At 43.1% G+C, this 23,441-nt stretch overlaps 1 protein-coding gene across 3 annotated transcripts; it reads right to left on the bottom strand.

Moving 5' to 3' along the window:
* Nucleotides 1–790: 790 nt before the first annotated feature.
* Nucleotides 791–17,806, bottom strand: CDV3 (CDV3 homolog). 3 transcript variants are annotated; one of them, XM_049817530.1, is made up of 5 exons: nt 17,301–17,806; nt 15,164–15,243; nt 12,868–13,004; nt 11,651–11,813; nt 791–3,530 (listed from the first exon to the last, which is right to left on the bottom strand). In XM_049817530.1, exons 1-5 carry the CDS (start codon nt 17,547–17,549, stop codon nt 3,506–3,508), a joined length of 654 nt encoding a protein of 217 aa, XP_049673487.1. In that variant the 5' UTR covers nt 17,550–17,806; the 3' UTR covers nt 791–3,505. The 3 variants fall into 3 exon arrangements, with proteins under 3 accessions (XP_049673487.1, XP_049673486.1, XP_049673489.1); XM_049817529.1 differs by lacking the exon at nt 791–3,530 and adding an exon at nt 4,725–10,534; XM_049817532.1 differs by lacking the exon at nt 791–3,530 and adding an exon at nt 4,725–10,101.
* Between the last annotated feature and the right edge of the window lie 5,635 nt (nt 17,807–23,441).

The following is a 23,441-nucleotide window of genomic DNA, read 5'->3' as shown; positions in this document are numbered from 1 at the left end:
TGTTTCCTCCGTAACTTTTGTCAGTGAGCTCTATGACACGCTGCTGGGATGATCTGAAGGAGTTGTCAGGAAGGATTGAGCGATGCCCACAAATGTGAGGGATTTGATTCTTTTTAAAAAGTTAAGATCTGTGCCCCTATCGGGGGGGGAGGGGCGGCATGGGGCTTAGACTGTGGCAAGATTGTGATGTTGAGTTGCAGTGACTACAGTCTTAACCACCTGCTTTGCTTTTCTTGATTGTAGCAGCTTGATGCTTTTTGCTATTCATGGATGTTGGACATCTCTGACATGCTCCAAGTCCACGTACTGAAAATAACGCTGCTGTTAACACCTTAAATCGCATTTTGAATTAGCTTTGTGTTTCCCTGGCAATTCTCTGCTCTACCTCCAAAATGCTGCTTTGCATTGCAGGCATTTTAAATAGGTGTGGATGTCAGTAGGTGAGACTTAAGGGTCCTGTGACTTTATTGTATTTTTTTTTTTTCTTCTTCCCAGTCTGCAGAAGAAGCTGCTGTGGAAGGGTAGTACTGTTGTTCTTGCTTTGCAGATAAGAAACCACTCCCTTGACCCACTTAGCTAAGCTCTAAAGAAGCCTTGGAGCTGTGCAGTTCCTGCAGCTGCTGTGAATCCTGGGGGCAGGGTAGAAGGGGAGCAGCTAACATCGGACACACACCAGCCCCCCATGGAACCAGCACGCCGCTGTCCCTCACACCAGCTGCCACTGCAATGGCTTGCAGTTGCCGAAGACACGGGGGGGGAACAAAATGACAGCAAGACAAACTTGGAGGTATAAATTCACTTGGTGCTGTCAAGATAAATTTATTTTCTTCAGCTTTCTTCACAGGAAACATCACAAAAGTGCTTTACAGAGTTTGATACTGTTACTCTAACATGGGACAAAAGGACAACAGGTGTGTGCACTGCACAGTTAGAAGTTGTCATATGCAGGAGCCATGATAGGTAAACCAGGGTAAAAAAAATCTACTGACAAAAAAATATATATAGTTCAGGTTCTGAACTTAAGTTATGACTATAAACATACAATTATATAAATATACAGGCACCATTAGGTTCCTGTGTTAACTGTGGGGGCCACACAGGGATTCTCAGGAGTAGATCATATTGTACTCTACTTTGCTGAAACAGTGTCTGCTGTGCTTAGCGGGCTTCCAGCCAACCATTTTCCCAGGCAGACACTGTCCTTTCTTTCGCACTACAATAAGCACTCAAAACGGCTTTATCTTCATTTCTTCAGGTTAAGTGTGGTGGCAAGACATTCTGGTACATTCCTAAAAGCAAATTCAGTTCCCTGTTTTTTTTACTTAGAGATGTCCTCTTACTGTTATTCACTCAGTCATCTTTCTTAAAAAAAAAAAAAAAAAAAAAATGCCTTAGGCTAGACCCTGCTGTCCAGATAAGAGAGTTTTGTTTGAGCTAGCATGTTACCAGTCATGCAACCCTACTCTCTTTCATAGCTGAACCGCGTTGTACTGTGACCAATGCTACTGCCTTCATTTGGCTGTAGTCTGTGGGAATTAGGCTCCCATGTGGCTTTTGAGGGTCTATGTTTAAATTCTCCAAGGAGATCACATTTATTTGCTAAGCAATTTTGCAAGAGATAGAGCCATGTTTGTGATGCTAGAGCCCTGACTGAAGAAATACAGCATCACCAAGACTCAGCAGTTCTTGCTTATAGAGTTGCTTTCTAAAGATGTGGTGAATAATTCAGGCACCTGACTAGAAATCCTTGGCATGGTAATAATGTAGATGAACAAAAGAAGAAGGGAATACTCTAGAGGGTGAAGAAAGGTCAAATCAAGAGATTTTTGCTGGGCTATGAGTTGCAGAAAAAGCAATTAGCAGACCCAATTATCTAGAGAACACTGTCATGCCAGTTTACAAAACCAGTTTGCCTTTTACCCGATTCCCAGATTAAAGACACAGTGCACAGTCAGAGAACTATTCACTCCTGAAGGTTGCTGGGTGGTTAGTAGGTAACAGTATGGATCTACAGCATCAAGACAGGGCTTTGGTGAGTGTAGCAGCAGAGATGAGTCAGATGTGCAGGAGAGGATAGGAACAACTGTCCAATCTTGCTGCATCTGCTGTATTCCCCCCCATCCCCCTCAGATGTAACAAAAAAAACTCAGCTCCAATTTGCCAACTTCATAAACCCCCAGCAGCCACAGTTCATTTTGGCCGAATACTAGTAACTGCTGTAATAGAACACCTAACAGATACCATTTATTTGGATGCAAAATCCAAGGTACGTTCTTCTCAACCACGTTATCACTTAGTCCTGGAAAGCAGCTGTTCCCTGTGACACAATATTCTGATAGACAACGCAGCCCTTATGTGGTAGGCTATATGCCCCAACAGGCTTGAGTCTTCCCTTACACCACCTCCTTTGTATTTATAAACGTAGCATTAGTGGTAAAAGCAGTCAGCACTTAAAAGACTTAACCTTAAAGTACAAGATGAGATGTGAAGAGATGAAACAAACCACAAAGACTAAGCCTCCCCCGCAGTGTTGCTGCGCTCATCTTCATCTTGAAACCTGTATTCCCATTTCCATGTCCAGCTACGTACCACAACAGGTACATTAGACTAAGCGTGGCTGGTTGCTGGTCAGAGACCAAGTAATACATCTGCCTCATCTCTACCACAAACAAAGAGCAGAGTAACCCAGAAATTGAAAACAAGTTTGCTCTGGGCTTGTTCACTTGCGCTCAATTCTGGCTGTTGAATCTAGACTTCAAGTGAGAAGATCTCAAATCAAGTTTTAATGAAACTGATCTCAAGTGACAGAAATAACTCCACAGAAACCAATGAAGTTAAGCTCTGGGAGATCAGATTCACGAATGCTTTACCTGTTTCTCAATGCATTTGTTCTCTTGTATCAGCCTGTTTTTATGGTTTGAATCATTTTGTTATGGTTGTACATACTCTGAAAGAGATACAGTATAAGTGATTTATTTTAATTAAAAAAAGGAAGCTTATGACAACATTTTAACTAACAGTTTTCTGTAGGCAAATTATTTGGAATAAAACAGACAGTTACAACTTGATGACTTCAATGCTGTAACTGAGCTAGAAAGAAAATCCAATACAAAAGATAGGAGACAAAAAAAACAGAACAGAAAAGGTCAGATTGAGTAATAGTAAGAGCATGCCATGCCAATCACTGTAAGAAGAGTGAATTACATACATGAAACTGAAGGCTTCAGCGTATTGGATGGCAAAAGCCAATGCCCACAGAGAATCACCAGGTTTGTCAGTACTGGGGAAGATGGCGATTGCCAGGGTAAGCTAACTCACTCTGTAAACATGGCAATTCAGTGGCAAGTGAATGTCAACAGAAAATAAACCCAAGGCAATGTACAGGCTTTAAAACCACTCATACATGCTCTGGTGGATTCTGAATTAGTTGTGATCTTTCAAGGGGACGATCTAGGCATCACCATGGACAGCTTGATGAAGACATCTGCTCAATGTGTAGTTGCAGTCAAGAAAGCGAATAAGATGTTAGGCTGTATTAAAGACAGAACAATATGGAAAAATATTACAGCATGTATTTCTCTTAGAGGTCCTCAACGAGCATTTGCTGTTTCATCAGCACCTTAAAAAAAGTGACATATTAGAAAAATACAGGGAGGAAAGTGGTAAGAGAACGGTAGAAGCAGCTCTTCGTAGCTGGAAAGACAGTAAGACCAAGGTAGTTTATTTGTTAGGAGGGGAAAATTGATGATATACATCTAAAAGTAATTCTCCTCCCCACCATATAGGGGCCACACCTCAAAGTCATTTTAAGCCACCTACCAATTTGTTGACCTCAATATCACTCATCATCATCATCATCGCCCTAAGTACTCCAAAAAGCCCCCTATGTTACTCTTTAATGCTTATTATTCAGCTAGTTAAGCATTTCCTCTGAAGCAACCGCAATAGTTGATTGAAATTTAACAGTAATCTTTCCTGACAGAGAATTGTCATGGCTAATGCACATTAACAACTCTCTTAGAGGTGCTGCAATGATAAAAACGTCAGTAAGAGAAGAGAGCTGCTGCGCCTCATCTCTGTCCAGTACCCGCCAGAGGTCTGACTTGTCTGCCTGCGTGCCACCATCATGTTCTCTGTTCTATTTGCAGGCCCCCTGTAAAAGCTGAGCGATGAACCTTGAAATCACCAGCAACAGCAGACAAGGGCACATTCATAAAAATTGTTTCTTCCTGTTCCTTCAGCTGCAGTTAACTGATAAAATGGGAGATAACAGTAAATAGGGTAATCACGTCTACTGCATCTGTATCCCTTCCTCTCCTGCCCACCCCTCTGCTTCCCCCTCTCAGCTCTCTCTTCTGATCATTTCCTTCCTTTATCTGTTTCACAGAAACCTCTCCATGGGCAATTATTTCCTTTTCTTTTATTCATTTCATCTCTTTCCTTCACAGCCCGCCTTCTTACCAGATTTTCAAAAGTTCTGAAGTTAAGATTATTCGCTCTCCCATGTTTCGACTGTACCTGCATGCTACTTCAACTTAAATATGGGAAAGGATAAAGAGTAGGACAAATGTGTGTTTATATGTGGAGAGGGGAAGAAAACTACATTCCTTCTACAAAATACCACTTAGTATCCTGACACAAATACATACTTTCAGGAGTGAACATTTCTAGTTCACATAATTCAAACAAACTTTAAAACAGCCACATTATAAGAGATGGCTATCAACTGTGAGCAGGGTTTTATTTCAGTCACGGGGTTTACAAAATATAGCAATATTGATTTTAATGTATTTCACATAAAAACAGAAAGCCTCATATTAATATACCACTCAGGTTGCACAGGTAATTAAAGAGAGGAAATACCAGTTAGAGTGCTCAGCCTGAACTTTTTCCTTACCCATACATACTAAAATAAGTCTAATTACATAATACTTCAATAGAACACATATTACATTCTGTAGAAATGAGCCTTTCCCAAAGTAATATTAAAATACTGTAATGAAAGCTAATATAAAGATCTTTTAATAAAAATTTTTAGTCCTCTGTAACACCTTCCATTGGCCCCAGCCCTCAACAATGAACAGCTTTGGCCTCACAACACCCCTGTGAGGTAGGTTGTTGGGTTTTTTGGTACAGCTGGGGAAACTGAGGCAAAGTGAACCTAAATTACTTGACGTTAACACAGCAGCTCAGTGGAAAAACAAGGCCAAATCCCACTCTGCTGGTCCTATGCTCTTGCTACAAAATGGGCTTGCTTCTCTTCAGTGCCCACAGTTGTTTTAGATGATACTTTCCATTCCAGTGTTCCAGATGCACTGCTTTTTCTGGTGATTCATTAATAATACTGTGATACAGTTTTAATATTTGTGTTCTGGCTAAGCAGCCCATTGAACTTCATTAACCTTGCTATATCAACATACAATCTAAGCAACTGAACATAAACCCATGACATACGTACCATTAGAAGATGCTTCACAAAGCAGGAAATGTCTTCATAGCCATTTGAATTAGTGTCTCAGCTTTTTATCATGCAGAAGTGAAAAGCCTTCTTAAGTATTAAACAAGTTATTTCCTAATAAGATTGCTGAACTATCTTGGAATTTGTCCCTTCTTGGCTCTGTCTTTAGGCAACCAGTTAGACAGCTTTGTACCAAAGCAAAATTCTACCTTCTCTGGACAGGTTTTCCTGATTCTTTCCTTTAAAGGGATGCCTTCCCCAAGTACTGAACTTCAAACACTTAGTCAGGTGGATCTGCCACTTGTGAAAGCAGCACTGACCCATGCAGCACTTCTATCCAGCCACTCGCACTCCGCTCCCTATCTCAGGCTATACATTTAATACTACCCTTTAGAAAACAGCCTTCCTAATCCCTCTCTTATACCCCCTGTGTTTTATTCCCATAATTTCCACTCTCCCTAATTAAAAAAAAAAAAAAACCACAAAACTTCATTTCTGTTTTATTTCACTTCAAACAGAACTACATTTGGTGCTCCAGAAGCCAAACTCTAGATACAGGGTAGACAGACTTATGCGAATCAGGATTGCTCTCCTCAGTTATGTTTTCTGCTGTCATTTCTTCTTCCATCTACTAGAGCTTGCAGGTTCTCACGTGAACCCCGATACAGACAAGCTGACTTTTTAACTTCTGAAGAATTTATCAGCAAATGTATGTCAGATTTCCTCCCCCTTTGTATGTACCTAATTTATATATCTGAAATTTAAATATGGATGTTCTTATTTTCTTGTATTCCCAAATAAAGCCCCTATTTACCATGAAAACCAATTTGTGAAATTAAAAGCTGAAAACAGAAGGGGACAATTTGGGAACTAAATTACAGTCAGGCAACAAAACCTGGATTGTGGCTATTCATATGTATTTTTAAGTACTTGAGGTGTTTTTGGTAAAATTTAGTTTCTTGGGCCTCTGATGCAAATTGGTCATGTACAATATGAGGTATTCATTTCTCTGACCATGTCAATATTAGAAAGAATAATATTACTACCTTGTAAATAAGCACCTTTTAAGCACACAAAGCCCTATTAGTTTAAAAAAAGAATCATCTGCTCTGTTTTAGTTATGGTATTTGACAAAAAAACCACAAGCAAGTTTAGAACCACTCAACCAAGCTGAAATTAGAAAGACAAAAGAATAGGACTACTGCAAAAGCTCAGATAAGCAAACTCCAAGATGTGCAGCCCTATCAAATTTGTATTGTGTTTACTTGACCTAAACAGCACAGGTGTCTCAGCCATGTTGAGGTGATGAAAGAGTTTCCAAGAGCCACCAGATGCAGCCAGGCACCATAAACCCTTGCCCCTGTGGAGTCAGGTCTCTAACACAATTTGTACCATTAAAAATTCATCTATTCCTAAATTTTGTAAGAGAGTTACTTTGGACATGACTGGTAAAACTAGCTACAAAGACAAAACTGAAGTAGCAGGACACACGTCACTTTTAGTTGTCAATTCCTCTTCATTTCTGAGCAAGATTAACCAGGGCAAAGCTGAACTGGGCAGGAGGGTAGAGGTGGGGTGTGAGCAAACCTAGTCCTCTCTTACATTTATTATCAGAGCTCAAGTAAATACAGATGCCAGATTCCTACAGTGGGCATTTGGGAAGTCCAACTTTATTAAAATTATCTAGGTTTTGGCATTTTAACATTCCTTAAACACAGACTGTATCACCAAGAACCACAAATCCAAGTTGTTCCTTCCCCAATAAGTACTAGACATTTAAATGTTCTACTATAGGGTTGTGTTTTTATTTTAAGCCAGAAACAGTAAAATGGAACCTTTAAATTTGAAATTAATAACTAACCACCATAAAGGCATATTACAGGTTAGGTTAGGAAGTTCCTGAAGCAGCACACAACTGCATTTCACTGACTGGTACCAAGAATCTCATTTCTACAACTGACAATCCTTCATTTATGGAATGAGCCTTCAACAAAGATTTTGAAGGAATGCAGTGGACATTCTTAGCATGCCTGGAATGAATGCAACAACAAACCAGATGAAGTTGGACTTCAGAGTCTCAAAAGCATACTGAGCTTCCACAGAGGACTGACTTTGAAAATTTCAGGTATGCAGAACAATTAATTGTTACAAGGAAGATACTGACAGCTGGCATTTTGATAGTTGCCGACAGCCGTATTTAATACTAGAAACACTTTAAATTAGCTTAACATTCTGTACTATGGAAACTGCTGCATTTCTGATTTTTTTTTTTCCTTTACACCTGCAGAAAGAACCTGGAATGATACGCTTAAGAAAAGCCCCCAAAATAACACCTCTAGTTATCAGTAGCTGATGGACTCCAGCGACAGTAACCATCCAGAGGGGCTTTTTTGTTTGGGGTTTTTGGGGGTTTTTTTGGGTTTTGTTTTGGTTTGTTTTTTTTTTCATTCTTTAATTTAGCAGAGCTACTTCCAAGTGAAAAGCAAATCAAAGCTTCATTCGTAGTTAATTCACAATCTCAAACCAGTCCTAGATGGTGGGAGTAAGAAGACACTCTAACAGGTAGCAAACTAAACTTCTATGTATAAATAAAAGTCATACTCACATGCACTGCTATAAGCTCTCAAACATAGCCCACCTGACCATAAGGCTGACTACCCACTCCACAGCCTGTCCCTTAAGAGATCCAAATGTTCTATGTTTCCTTAGCTGTTGTACAGTCATAAGCTAGAACTAAAGGTAAAGATTAGACTCCAGAATCCATGTATATTTCCATTTTATTTGATTTGAAACTGTTACAGGGTTTTCCTGAACTGCCAGAATTCACGCCCAAAACCTCAAATAAAGACGGTACAATGGACAGTCTCATCTACCCTTCATACAGTAGAGTAAAACTTGATTCATGTGCATTGGTGATCTCAATCACTTTAGAGCATCAGGAAAAGCGTTTTAAGACTTCACGTTTCTACCGCATCAAGCGACATGTCCATTTGCCATGAATTCCACAGAAATCTTTAGTGACAAATCAACAGTTTTGCTGGCAAAAATGTTATTTTCAAGGAAGATACATGGCTCAGAGTCCAAGGTACTGGTATCAGTCTTTCAGTGGGGTTTTGTTTCCAAATGAAGTCTCCAATTTTAAGAATAGTCTCATAAGCCCTTTCTTTAATAGCAGCTTCTAGCAGAAGTTTGAGAGACAGTTAACTCTGCGAGGGCAAGGCCAGTTCTAGTCTGTGCACAAAAGAACCAGGTGAGACCCCAGTCCCACTGAAGTCAACAGCAAAATTCCCATTGGCCTCAGAGAAGTAGATTTAAAGTGAGTCAGCAGTTAGTCAAAGGGAACCCAACCAGGCAATTCCTGCACTACCCTCATCTTCTGCACATACACACTACTCCCACACACATAAGCAAGTTTTGTTTTGTTCCCTTGTTTTTCTTGCCATTGGCAACTCTTATAGATATTGGGTCTGTTTTTTGGCATTTACTCTGAGAAACCTCAACACTGGAGCACACCACTATCATATTTCATTTTGCTTCTGGTGTAACAATTCAGAGAAGACAAAAACAGTTACAGCAGGACACTTTTGGTACTTGACAGGTTTCGTTCATTGAATCAGAGTTACAGGCAATGTCCTATATTCTTAGTGTATCAGTGCCATTTTGCCTACTGCCACTAAATTAAGTCAGAGATGACAACTTAAAGAAGTCACTGCCCTCCATTATCACTAAACTTCCTGACTTTGAATAAAGACCATTTATGTGTTTTAGTTAGAGAATTTCTGCCTCAAAAAGCCTGCATGCTTCACAGAAGTAGCCAAACAAATAAGGCTTTCCAGCTCCAGTTATCCCTCTGCATACTGTTATTTTAGTTATCAAGTAACCATTACTCTTCAACAAGCAAATAACTTTTTAATAGAGGAGAAATTTTTATCTAGTATCACTACTGCCACATATCTCATTTTTAACAATTTCTGAAGACTGTAGTTGGAGTCTGGATACCTCTGTGTCAAATCAAAACTCGTCAGTCTTAGTGCTTTAGGGTGAAAAAGACAAACCTCATGACAAAAAACCAAAATAAACCCTATTTCACTACAACATCTCATCATTATTTAAATATACTGCAATTTGATACCAGAAACAAGGCAGGTTTGGTTTTTTTTTTTGTGGAGAATAGAGAAAAAAAAAAGCTTAAACAGACAACTGTGAAAATGGCTAACACAAACAGACCATTCAAACCCATCATTCCTCAAATCTGATACTGAATGAGTTTTAATTTGTTTTGCAGTTACTTCAGTACAGCTATCTAAAAAGGTAAACAAACTACAGCTCTGTTATACTTGGATAGTATGAGTGGTATGGTACGCTCCGGAAGTCTCTAGCAGGCTATGGCTACACAATAGGATTCCTCAGAAGGGGAACAGAATAGGTTTGTCATTAAGGTCACTTAAATCTTTGTTATAGCAAATTGGAACCAAATGGCTGACTTCTGCAGGATTTCTGACAGGAATCCAGTAGAGCTGGTTTCAAGTTTCAGGTGGCCACTAAAACAGCTGTAACCTTCTCTTCCAGAAGTTGTGATCCACATGGTGTCCACAATGAGTGCAGCAAGTCTGAGGTAGTCAACCTTTACGAAGGCTCAGTATCTGAACATAAAAAGATTTTGAAATGACCACTGGCTGCAGGTATCTTTCTGAGCAAATAAAAGAACACTGATGACTCTTGTTCAATCATTTACATTAATTTGCCCCACATCCAATGGAGAAGTTGTAACATATTATGCTTCCATAGTGCAGGAGAACCAATCACTTATGCCAAAGTAGTCTGCACTTGCTGCAGTAGATCCAGCAGAAATAAGGTGGCATGTTCATCATAGCCGTTAGCTGTAGTTTAGTTACCTTAGTAGAAGGGTTACCAAAAAAGCATTCCTTAATTGTACTGTGTATGCAGCTCTACTGATCCCCAAGCACAGCATACTGGTTGTCTAGCTGAAGTTTAAGTGCCTGGTTTTTTGAGACCTCATCCCTACCTCTAGTTTTGTGTTTTACTACTTCAAAGCTCTTCTCCATTTCTTTATCCCTAAGGGAAAATAAATGTAATCAGTAAATATCTTATCACTAGCTTGTGAGTTGTGAATTTCTAGTCGATTTCCACCCCATCCCAACAAAAGCATTATGAACACAGAACACTCAGGTCCAGAGTTATAACAGAACAGCCAAACATTCCCAAAGCAAATCTTGTAAAAACCTTATCTCCAGAGTCAAGCTCATCACCCAGTACAATTCAGATTACATTCTAAATTTCAGTATTAGCATTCTTAAAAGTAAATTTAAGCACATTTATGAAAAACAGGTTTTAGAAAGCAGAAGTCCATTTCTAGAATGCTCAGAGTTTCATCTTAGCTCAATTTGCACCATTCAAACCCTAAAGCATCAATGACAGCATGTCTCATTTGCCAAGCAGACAAAGCCACACACACACAAAAAAAGAAACAAAGCTTCTGCTTGGCTGTATTAGTCAGTAACACAGCAATCAGAAAAAACAAACGAACAAACAAAAAAACCCAAACCCCAAGTGAATTAGGTATTGACCTAGCTATCTCTTCTGTAGGGAATGAGGTTATGGGGAGATCAGGACTCAAAAGCAGGATGAAACTCAAGTCTTTAGCACTCCAAAACATAAAACACCTCAGCAAAATTGGGGGGGGGGGGGGGGGGCTCATTGTAAACCACAGCTCAGACAGCAAGTTTATTGATTTATATTTGTATTAAACCCCATTCCTCCATTTAAGTTACCGTCGCACCTCTAGTGAGAAGGCAGTGTGCTCAAGACATCCTACTCATGCCTCCTGACGGTAGTAACACAGAGCCTCACCATGGCTAGTATCTCAGGGAACCAGATGCTATCAAGCGCAGAAATACTCTGCTCCAGGGAAATCCTTCAGCAAGTCAGTGATAAAGTAACTGGCAGTCTTGCTTGGCTATCTCACTGGGCTATGTCCTATGAAAGTTATTTCACGGGAAGCCCTTCTGAGAGTTGGAAAATACAGCTAAGACCTCTCCCATATCTCTTTGCCAAAAAGAATAATTTCTTAGTTATTTCCTTCCTCTGTGGAAAGATTCAGGCTTAAGCCCTAAAACAAAGAAAGAACTTGGAGAAGGCAGTTAAAATAGGGACTTAATGGAATGTACTTACTTTCGACTGTCTACAAGCTTGGCGGTGGACTGCAGTGATGGAAACTGCGTATCACTATAAATTTCTGGTGGTCCTTGTTGTGCTCTCCGTGGCCTGCCACCCTCCCTGGCACCAGGCGGCCTGTATACACCACCAGTCTGAACTGGTTCTGGGGTTTCTGTAACTAGTTATAAGAATAAAATTTAGACGAGAGAGTAAGTTTGCATTCATATCTGAAAAAAACCCACAAATTAAAAAAAGAATCTTACAAGTATGTTTTACACCTTTTAAAGTGCTGGAAGCAAATATTTTAGACAAGGCAGGAAATCAGGTGTCATGTAATTTAACATATACTTAGTAGTCAAATTAAAATGTGGCTCCAGTATACTGCCTCACAAAGTTCAGGAAATCAAAACCACTGATGAGGACTTCACGTCCCTTATTTACAATTTATTAGCAGCTTACATTTAAAACTAGAGATTTAAACACATAATTATATATTTGCCAAATCTTATTTAAAGCACCTCTCCAGATACAAAAGAGAATATCCAAATAGTTCGTATTTAAGGTAACAATCTACAATGAAATAACACTTATTAATTAACTCTACCTCCTTGCCTATACAAACAAGAAAACACACAGCAGGCCACTCTTCAATTAATTTCTCAATGGAAGAGAATAGTCTGAACTCAGACCACAGCTAAGTAGTTTATCTCTGCTGATACTAATAAACTGTATTTAATCAAAGTCCTATGCCAGTTCAAGAATCAATTTTGCAATGTCATGTACTCTGTACCAGAGAACCGATCTGAAAAGCGTACTACTAACCATGGAACCCTACTCAAGAACTGCCATATCAGACATCAAATATTGGTTAAACATCCATTTAATTGTCAAAACAGTATTTTTAGATCAGCAGAAATGCTTCCAACAGGTATTTTGCAGGTTGCAAAGTAGAAGGATCTCCTTCAAAGATGGAATGGCTCCCCCACCCCCTTTCGAAGTCAGAAATAAAAATCCCTCCATTCATGTTCATTTAAAGAATCTGACAGTACTATCAATTCAGTTCCTCAGATCCCTTCACAGGAAAATATCCTCATTTGCTAGTAGGCCAAACAAGCCATTAGTATGTTATAAGGTGCCTGAATAGGAACTGCTCCTTGAGCTCTACCCTCTGAGCAGCTTAATTCAACCCGATACACTTCTGATTGGAAAAAAACAACTCGAGTTAAATTTACCAATTGGTTCAACAACAGGTGCTGGTGCAGGAGCTGACTTGTTCCAAGGACCAGATGATCTGTCTACACCACCACCAGTCTCCTCCCAGTTGTCACCAGGTTCTTCTCTTTTTTCACTTTCATCATCTTCTTTTTCACTATAAAAGAGAAACCGTAAGCAGCATTTTACAAACAGAGGTTTAAGATTTGCCAGGGATTACACAATTACCATAGACAAGACTTCACAGCTGCTGTGCTGAAGATACTAGATTTAACCAGGCTACATTAGTCCTTTATCCACTGTATTAGTACTTCCACCTGAACAATTTTTGGCACACTGCTATATAACTTGGCAACTGAGGAAAAAAGTTCTTAAAAAAAGACAAATTCAAACTGTACTAAGTGAAATAAATTGATTTCTTATTTTGAGCTTAAAGACTTTTCTCATACTAAGAGAGTCACGCATTTGGAAGTGATAAGAAGATAAAGCAGGAAAGCGCTACAAGTCCAGCTTCCATAAACTGCTTTAGTCAAGAGGAAGAAATTGTGGAGAAGTTGTGACAGAAAGCAAGTCCTGAGCTCCCTTTCCCTATAACCACAACCACCTGAGAAACACTCCTATACTACCCATACAAATATCACCTACAAACCAACTCAGATTTTTTTTTTTTTTAAGGAGGCAATCAAAAAATACAGACAGAAAAATATGCCATTTTTTAAAGACAAATCCTATGCAAAAGCCTGACTGTATTTTATTTAGACTATTTGATTTTGCACAGAAATAGTCGGAGACTCAAAATAATTTGCTAGACAAAGCTAGTACAGAAAGCAGTGTGGTATAATGGGACATACATGGAGAGTGAGGCTGTTGAAAAACCCAAGACACTGATCTGAACAGCAGCAGCAAAGTGTGAATACAGAAGTTTATAATACACCAAATCCTACTAATCATAATCAGATAAGCTTTCTGTATAAGTAATAATCAGAGAAATAATCAGTTAAAAATACCTATAATTTCTGAAAATTAAACAGCCTTTCACTGTTCATCCAAATACAGTAACAATCATAGTAAGCCGGACCAAGGGCCTAAATACATCACTATCCTATTTTAAACCACAGTCAGAAGCAGATGCCTACAGACTTGCTAGAACAGAGTAAGTATACATAACACCCCACCCCCACTCGATACTCTGTGTCCTATTTTCACAGCAAAGAGATCTCCAGAGCTGGGTAACTTATAACCTCCAGTGGGTTTTTCTTCCATTTACTTCTCCACTCTCCCCTTGAATCCACTAACTGTGCGGTTACAAAATCCTGTGTCAGAAACTTCCACATGCCTGAAAATCTGCCACAGCATCAAAAACATTCAGAATGCCAGCCTTTGTCTGGAAAACCAAAGTACTTGCTTTCCAATCAAACAGTACCAGCAGTCAGTGAAGCAGCAGCCCACTTGTTACTTGTCCATTCATACATGTGATGAACTGCTGCAACAGTTCAATGGTACAGAGAGGTTGTGGACCAAATACGTGTAAACAGCCTAAAAGAACTAGTTAACTGAAGTTAACTGAGGGGGGTGGGGGAAGTGTGTGTTAAAAAAAATTAAAAAAAAAAAATAAATCAATATGTAAGACCTGCTCAGACATTTAGCAGAAGAAAGCATCTATTGCACTGGTTACAGGTAAGATGATTTTAAGATGGCATTATTCTGAACATCATCAGTACCTGGACAACGAGGATTATGTGATATTCTCAGTCTAAGACTAAGGTTCTGATGAAACGTTTTTCTTAACCAGGATAGACTTAAGTAGACTTACTTTGTACCAGACTACAGGAACAATTTAATGAAAAAGCAAACAAAGAATCTTGGATGAGACTTATAAATGCAGTCCTGTGGGATCTCGTCATGTGATACTAACTTTAACAACTATATTTTTGGGTTTTTTTGAAATAAAAATGCAATGGTTCAGGAATTCACTCCCCAAACTGAGATGCTGAATAATGCTTAATAAACTGAGTCAGATACCCTTTCAGGCGTCAAATGATTCAGTGAGAGTTACTATGCTGCACTCCTCTCTGAGGAATTCCAACTTTACTATCTTTATGGCGGGGAATGTTAGGCATTTGTAATAAAAATCTGAGACCCAACCAAAACAGACAGACCTAGAATATTAACAGAGGTTTAGAAAATAAAGAGAACATGGGCAGAAACACATAAAACCTCTGTTTAACTGGACTCTATGAAGGCATTCTGAAGAAAGAACGTAGTTTTTAAACATAGGTAACGGTTATACTGGAGAGAAAAAGAAAAAAGTAGTACCTTATTTGCATGGACTGAACTCTAAGACCACTATAATCAATTTCTTCCTTTTGCTCAAACTCCTTCCAATCATCCTCTTCCTGTAAGAGAAAAATATAAGCTGTTACTGTCCTTAAACTGAAGACAGAAAAAAAAATATGTAACTAAGATAATACAAAGAAAACTAAGAGTGAAGGTGCAGCTCCATAGGAAACTGATCCGTGTGCACCAATGCCAAGAGGGGAAAGGATTCCACTCCCTCCTCCCCTAACTTACTGTATGTCATCTAGGATGCACTTGTGAGCTGACTTTAACTCACTAGAACAGCTAAGAAATGCCCAGGCAAAAAAGTCATTCAAGTGAAAGAAAACCGCATCATCACAGTAAAAATCCAGCGGGAAGCCAAGGGACAACACAAAGTAGGGAACAAGACCACGTAACCAAGACCAGGGAAATACAAGGGCAAGACGTCTCCCTTTTCCTAACAGTAAGCTTTTATGACAGCTTGAATGCACATGAAGCTTTAGATTTGCTTTTGCATCACCTATATTGAGCGCCAAACAGTAAAGAACATTTGGAATAGCTTAGAGCATTTATGACAAAGATTAATATTGGTACATTTGACTCTTCCACATTCACAACCACATTTACTGCCTTTCTCGTTTTCTTAATAATGTTTTTGTAATAGTGAAAAGGTCAGCTTCAAAACCACAAGCAATCTTAGTACACAGAAATAGTAGAATACTAGTCTTTGGAGAGCATCACTTTAAGGTTTTAAGAGGGGAGTTTGATCATGTGTTTGGGGAAAGAGGGACCCACCTAAGCGGAGCTGTCCTACGGTGTAATCAGCAGATTCTGGGGTTTTTAAGGTAGGCCAGAAATGGAGCAGAACAGAGAAGCAGTCCTCCCATGTTCCTACTCGCAGCTTTAAGACACACACAGTCTAATTAGTAGTTTACATAATTCCTACACCCTACGTGAAACGCAGTTAAATTGCTTTAGATACAAAGACCGTGCAAGCAAGCTCTGCCGACGGTATAGCCCCCTTTCTGCTGAACAGCTGGGAACACAGCTTCTTGTAGGAGCCCTGTCCTAGGATCTTCTACATTATCAACATCTAGCAGGAATTTTTTGACCTGCTTTAAAGCAACAGCAAAAGTAGAAAGTGACCTCATGTTACTGCACCATATGCTGAAGATTCAGTCTTTTGGAAGAGTGCGAGTCTACAGCTCTAAAATGTTTTGAGATTTCTTATATTCCCATCTCCATGGAAACATCACAGTTTCCAAACTAATGTACCTTTCACGTTTAACGATCTTTATTTCTAATCCAAGCGCAAGCTTCTGTCAAAATCAGGTGCAACTGAGCAGAAGAGCAGCTGAAAGGTTACTACTGACCTTGGTCTACTTGGAAAGCTACTACAGGTGTCAAGCTCCCCGAGTTAAACGCCATCAGTAAACAGCAGAGCATTTCTTAAAATTCGTTTTAAAAATCTACAGCTCACGGCCAGCTGTGAGGCAGCAACTCTACTACGAGCACTTAAGCTTCTCTCGCACTCTCATCGTTTCACCGTAATACGGCACAAGAAAACTGCGGGCAGTAAAACCCCCTCCTGGCAGGAAGGCAAAGAGCTCGGCGTCCTTCGCCTGCAGAGCCAGGGGACCTCATCGCCAAGGTCCGCAGGCCACACGCCACACAACCAGCTGGCCGACGGAGGCCACCTCCCCACCTCCGGCCGCTGCCCTGCGCCAACACCCGCAAACCAGGGAGAGCTGGGCAGAACCGAAGCCGCAGACCGGGAACCGGCACCGCTCTCACCGACCCCCCCCCCCCCCCCCCCCCATCCCGCGCCCTCCACGCGGGTACAAGCCGCCTTCCGAGCAGAGGCCGGGGCGGGGCGGGTGCGAAGTCCGCCCGGCCCGGAGCCCGCCGGCCCTTCCCGCCCAGCGGCAGCGCCCGCCCGCCGGCTGCGGGCCGCGGCCGTCCGCATGGCCGGGGGAGGGGGGAGGGGGGGCGGCGCCGCTCCCGCGGGCCGGCGCGGGGCGCCCCCTGCCGGCAGGAAGGCGCCGGCCGGGCCGGCGGAGGAAGCCGTGACCCTCCCCCCGCCCCGCCGGAGCGGGCCCGCTCCCCCCTCGCCCCGACCCCGTACCGGCCGCACCTTGGTCGCCGTCTTGGCGGAGCCGGCGTTGGAAGAGGCGGCCCCGGAACCGCTGCCCTCAGCCGGGCGGGTTCCCCCGGCCGCCGCCGCGGCCGCCCCCGCGGCGTTCGAAGCGGGGTTGGAGGCGCTGGAGGAGGAGGAGGCGGAGGAGGCGGCGGCGGCGGCCCCTCGGCTGCTCTTCTCCTTCCGCTTCTTCTTGTCCCGCTTGGCGAAGAAGTCGTCGAGGCTCCTCTCCTCGGTCTCCGCCATGGCGGCCGCTCCCAACGGCGGGGCGAAGTGTGTGTCTGGGTGTGTGTGTGGGGGGGGGTGTCTGGGGGGCGTCCCGGGCCAACAGGTGAGCCCCGCGCAGCTGCGGCGCGGCCTCCCGCTGCCTGCCGCCCCTCGCAGAGGGGAGCGAGCGCGGCCGCTAACGGCTGCGGCTGGCCGGGCCCGACACGCCCGGCGGGAGGAGGCCTCCGCGCCCCACGCTGGCGGCCGCCGCCTGACACGGCACGAAAGAGAGGAGGGAGGGAGGGTAGGCGGCCCGCCGCGGGGCCGGGCTGAGGAGGGAGGGGGCGGAGCCTTCCGATCCCTCCCGCGCATGCGCCCCGGCGCCCCGGCCAATGAGCGGCAGGGAAGGAAGTGCCTGCCGGCCAGTCAGAAGTCTCTAGGGGCAAGCCGCCTGACGTCGCGGCGTGAGAATGCACGACGGGCGGGGAGACGGCGGCGCGGCTGGGGATTGGCCGAGCCGGCGGGGGAAGGCGCGCGGGGGTCGGTTGGGCGGGGCGGAGGGCAGCGCGGCGCGTGCGCCCGGAGGCCGTTGCCCCTCGCGCGCCGGCCTCCGCCGCTTCCACCTTCCCCTGAGGAGAGCCGACGGGGCCCGCGGGCGGGCTGGCAGCTGGGTCGCGACCGGCCGGGGCTCCTCGGGAGACCGTCGGCTGCTCCCAGCGCCGGGGCAGGCCCTTCCTGGGAGCCCCGGCGGGGCGGGGCGGGGGGCTGTCCCCGCGGAGCGCCGTGGGACCCGCTTCCGAGGAGGCCGAGAGGGCCGCTGGAGCGTCCCCTGCGTTCAGCCACGCCTCCCGGCTCCGGGGGCTTCTGGGCCGGCCGGGTTCGTGCCCCGCTCCCCACCCTGGAGGCAAAGTGGCGTTCGCTCTTAGCGTGGGCCGAGACGACTAAGGCTCTTCCCGTCCCCTCTCCCCCCCCCCCCCCCGCCCGGGAAAGGGCCGTGCGCTTACACTGTCGTGGTAAAGGATGCGAGGAAGTAATTGAGCTTTCAGCTGGGAAGTGGTGTGGTTGCGTGAGTAAGGCTTGAAACGCCGCTCTGTCTGGGATGTCCGGACGTGCCGGCGTGAACTTCCTAGCTGCCTTCCTGAGCCGTGGCGAAGTATCTGCTGGGAAACAACCTTCACAGGGGCTCTCTGCAGGCTGTCGCCACTTGCTTTGTGTACTGTAGTGACCTTTAGCTCTGGAAAACCAAACCACGGGTGTTTAGAAAGTTCACTGTGGCTTCAAAATGCATTCTCGAAAGTCTTGAGGCAGGACATCGAGAAAAACAGCCTCAGGCTGTCATGAGTCATAAATAATTACATGAAACATTGTTTCTGATGACTGGCTTTGTTGATCAGCCACCAAAAGGAGATAGATGTTTCTGCTACTACAGCGTGAGCCTAAATGAGAAGTACCTGTCAAATAAGCATTGGTTTGTATTATAAGCAATCGTGTTTGTATTCTTGATTTATTTAGTATTATTTTATGCTTTGTAATATTTTCTCTTGAAATCATTATGTACATGTGTATATATTAAGATATAAATGAAAAGTTTTTCTGGACTTTGGAGAGTGTTTGACAGTCTCTTTAATCTGTGTCCATGAAAATACTGTTATTTAGTGTTTTCCATCCATAATTCTCGGCTTCTCTGAAGAAACAGGGGAGGTACCATTGTCATATGGCAGAAAGAGGTTAAATACTCTATGTCTTCATGAAGCGTTTTGTAGCCGTAACTGAATCTCTACAGTCAAACGTTCTGCATTTGGGAGATTTGTTACAATCCACTTTTTATGTCTGTCATGCTGTGTTCTTCCTATATTTCTCACCGACCCTTGACATTGTGTGCACTTGCAGGATTTGATCCCCCCCAGAGCAGGCCCTGAGAACTAAAAACTGCAAGGACAACAGTTCATCTGGTAACACCGAGAATGCCGTGTGATCAATGACTCTTTCTATTTCGTGATAGAATAATTACTGATGTAGAAAGCAAATTTGGTAGCCAAGTCTCATTTTCTGTGCCTCCTTGGTGCACCTGGGCTCCTCTCCTAATCCCTTCAGTGGATAGAAGGTCGCATGGAAGGTGTGATGCAGGACAGCTCAGCGTGAAAGAGTGTTTGACGTTCCTTTTGTCAAGCGCTGTCTTCCCTTGCGTTTGTACTCCATTATTGCCCAGGAAGCTGACATACCTCCGCACTGCACCATGCTGTGACTTGCAGCCTCAGCACTGATAATAATATGCAACTAAGCAGACAGTTTGTATCCCTCAGCTTTTGTGGTAGGTAAGCTAACAACGGGCATTAAGTACAGTGCTGTGTCTGATTCTGAGCTACACTTTTTTTGAATTTCAGCAGCTGGTAAAATATTTTTATTGCATTATTATGGATAACCCTTAGTATCAGGCTGGAGACTGCGAACCTGATGCCTTTTTGCTGTTTTTAGTGCCTGCGTCACTTGTCCCTTGCAAACACAGTACTGCAAGGCTGGAATGACCAACTCTGGATTAGAAACTTAGTACCTGTCAGGAGCAGAGTACCAAGAAACATCTCAGCTGTTATATCTGGAACAGACTCAGTGGAAACCATGGAAAATAGCAGCAACATTTTAGGCCTTGGAAGGCTTAGATCCAGATTTAAAGACATGTCTCAGTTGGCACTTTAAAGGAAGTATTAGTTATGCAGTTATGTTTGGATTTGCCTCCCACCTCTGATTTTATTTTTATGTGAAATTGTGAAAATGTGCTGATGTGCAGCATTTTTAGTTCTCTGTGAATTCATTGCTTTAGCTTTTATGGTTAAGATTGTTGCTTTGTAAAATGTTAGATGCAGGAAAAAAAGGTCAATGTTTCTGTATTTTCTTTTCCTCTCTCAAATTCAGCAATCCTCAATACTTATGCAGAGGACATCTGGCTGAAGAATGGCTCGCAGGCATGGACTGGCAGAAGTAATGTTTGTAATGCAAGGAATATATCCAGAATGCCACATCACTGTGACGGGAGCATGAGCTCAGCAGACGGCTTTCTTTTGTACTACATGTCACTGTCCTGTGTGACCAACCTTTGGCAAGACACAGTGCTCTGAATGCCTCTGCTCAGGTGTATGTTTACCTGGAGAACTCCAGGGACTTTGTCTCCTTCCTCCCCCACGTTAGCCGTGCACGCTACAGCATGCCTGCTGTGGCATACAGTGGTGTCCATCCACCTCTCGTCTCCAACCTCTAGCTATGATGAGTCTTGCCATGATGCTGTTCCCTGTCCTTCTTGGTGCCTTTTATAAAGATGGAGGAATGAAGCGCTACTGCGTGTAGGGGAAATGATGCAGCAGGCACTATTTATGTGGGGAAACTGGAAAAAGGAAAGCCGAAGTGAGTTATGGGTGAAGATGCAAATCCTGGGCAAGGGTTAGGAGCAGACTTCTATTTCCAGTCACCCCGTGTTTTGTCTTACCCTTGTTTCTTCATACCTGGTTATCTCTGCTCTGCGACATGAAGGTGATTGATAGCACTGCGAACTGCTTTGACATTTGCAGAGCACAAGCAGGGGAACACTTCATTCGATAACTCTTAGGCAGATGCCTGCTTAAGGAAATTGGAGAAGGTGCCTGTAGGTGCAGAGCAGCTTGCAGAAGGGTTCTGGTGGAGTCCTTGCCACAGCATGGGCCCTGGTTCTCTTCAGGAGTTTAACCTTCCTATCGGCTTTGGGGCACTAAGAGTTTGCTGTAATTTCAGACCTCTACAGCCAGAAGTGTTACCGTGCCCCTTTCTCCACCAGCAACTGCCAGCTGAAAGCAAGAAGTGGTGGCAGCAGTGCGTGCCATTTTGTTGAAGTACTAAATTTTACACAATACCAGCTTGAAGTCACCTTAAAAATAATTTTTTAACCATAGAAATAGCATATTAATGCTTATGCTAAAATGTAAACAGTAGGATGATAGGCCAGAGTACCAGTTCCTAGCTGGTGGGGTATGCTGCTACTTGGTGTGAAATCTGAAATGAAGCATGGGCTGGCATGAGGCTGGCACCCTCTGCTTCCCCTGAGGATGCAGCAGCATGTGTTCAAGCTGTGCAGAAGAGGCTGCACCTGGCTGAGGAGGAAGATGAAGTGTGCATGTGGTTTGACAGTACTGCTAATCCAACCTAGTGACTAGCTGTTGCCAAGGGGGGCGGCTGTGTTTTACAGCCCTGACTAGTCTCTCCCCACTCCGTCCCTGTGCTGCTACTGGTACGTGTCTGACCCTGCAGTGGCCTGATTCAGGGAGCTGAGTGGCAGGAAAGTTTCCCTACATTTTTCAGGGCTAATCTTCTGCTGATTTTGCTTCCTGAACTGTCTCCTGAGACATCAGACAGGTGTTGGTGCTAACACAAAACAGGGTGATGGGAGGGCATAGCAAGTGAGGGGGAGTAGAAATACCCTTTTATGCAGCAGCTGGCTGTTAGATTGTGTTTTCTGTACCCTCTGACTGCATCCTGAGTCCTCCTAACAGCAAATGTTACAAATGCCTACGTGGAAATACAGGTGTGAGATACATACTGTAGTAGGAGATAATAAAATCTGGTTTTGGTTTTCTTAGGAAAACCAGTTGGAAACGTGTTAACATGTATTTAATATAGCAACTGCTAAACTAGAGGATAAATATAAAGATACATCAGTTTATGAACCTTAGCACTGACAAATAGTCGTGAAAGCCATTAGTCTTTCATGGTCTCAATCTCCCATCTTGCTGGGATGGTGAAGACCATTAACGCTTAGGTAGCGTTCAGGTTGGCAAGGCATGCTGGAGGGGCTTCGCAGCTAGCTAGGTAGCTAGTGGCAATCTGTGTAAAAGTAGAGATTTCTTCACAAGACGGTTAGTAGGAAGGCACTTTGTTTTAGAAGGGCCAGATGTGTTACATTTGACTTCTGATGAGCTATTTGCAAAAATAATCTTTTAGTGGCTTTTGGTCTTTGCTAGGGATAGAGAGAAAAGCTACTGGAAAGTCATTATTTATGCTTAGATGCTTCCTTCTTTTCCAGCCGTTTCCCTGTACTGGATTACCTTGATGATTTTGCAAGAAACTATTTCCATTCCAATGAATAAACATCTCAGTAGGAATCTAATCTAGTTTTTATGAAATATGCTGGATCTTTTGAACTTACAATCCAGGTTTTGCTGGAACAAGAACTTGGAATGGCATATAAGAATCTTTAAAAAATCCTTCCTTTCACATCACAGTATGATTGTAGACTCATAATTTCACCAGGTTTATCTGTCAGTGACATTTATAAAGAACAGTTTCACAGTGGGATAGCCAGCAGTGTTTTTTCATACCTGAAGCATCACTAGAAAATAATGAAGAGATCTGGTGTCGCGCTGTATATTTTTGTGCTGTACGATTAATTTGATTCTTTATAGAAGCTGCTGTCTATAATTACGGCACACGTGAGAGAGAAAGAACACCTGAAAACTTATCAGGGGGCTGCTATGAAGAAATACACAAATCATTTGTAAATTCCCTCTTCTTGCTGAAATCTTAGAGAAAGTGTTGTGTCTTATGTGTCAGGAGTGAGGGGGAGGTTATGTTTCACATTAGAGACATTAGTCAAAAAGTGACCGTTCCTAGCTAGCATCTAGTTAACAACAGCCTGAGGGTCTGTGCCATCTCATCGCTTGTACCACCGTTTATGCACATTGTCTCTCAACATCACTATTCTTGATGGAGTCTCAGCTTGATAAGTTCTGCACTGATATGTAAGAAGGTGTTATCGCTGCTCTGAGGAGCCTGCATTCTGTGAGAAAAAAGGGGAATCTGTCATCATCTGCCTTTATTTTTGGTTGTTGTTGGGTAACCTCTTAATCCAGTAATATTTTGACCAAATCTTGTAGGTGGTACATGTCAAATGGCCTTTTTGCAGAGATTAAA

This window comes from Accipiter gentilis, chromosome 14 (assembly GCF_929443795.1).
Source record: "Accipiter gentilis chromosome 14, bAccGen1.1, whole genome shotgun sequence".
Lineage (NCBI taxonomy): Eukaryota > Metazoa > Chordata > Aves > Accipitriformes > Accipitridae > Astur > Astur gentilis.
Note: the sequence above shows the minus strand (reverse complement) of the source record. Positions and strands in the feature narration are given on the sequence as shown.

Excerpts from the sequence above, each read along its gene's own strand:
- CDV3 (XM_049817529.1), bottom strand. The coding sequence starts at position 17,549 with ATGGCGGAGACCGAGGAGAGGAGCCTCGACGACTTCTTCGCCAAGCGG. Across the intron at positions 15,244-17,300 it reads CCGCCAAGACGGCGACCAAG|GAAGAGGATGATTGGAAGGA; the intron begins GTGCGGCCGGTA and ends TTTCTCTTACAG. Across the intron at positions 13,005-15,163 it reads GTTCAGTCCATGCAAATAAG|TGAAAAAGAAGATGATGAAA; the intron begins GTACTACTTTTT and ends TCTCTTTTATAG.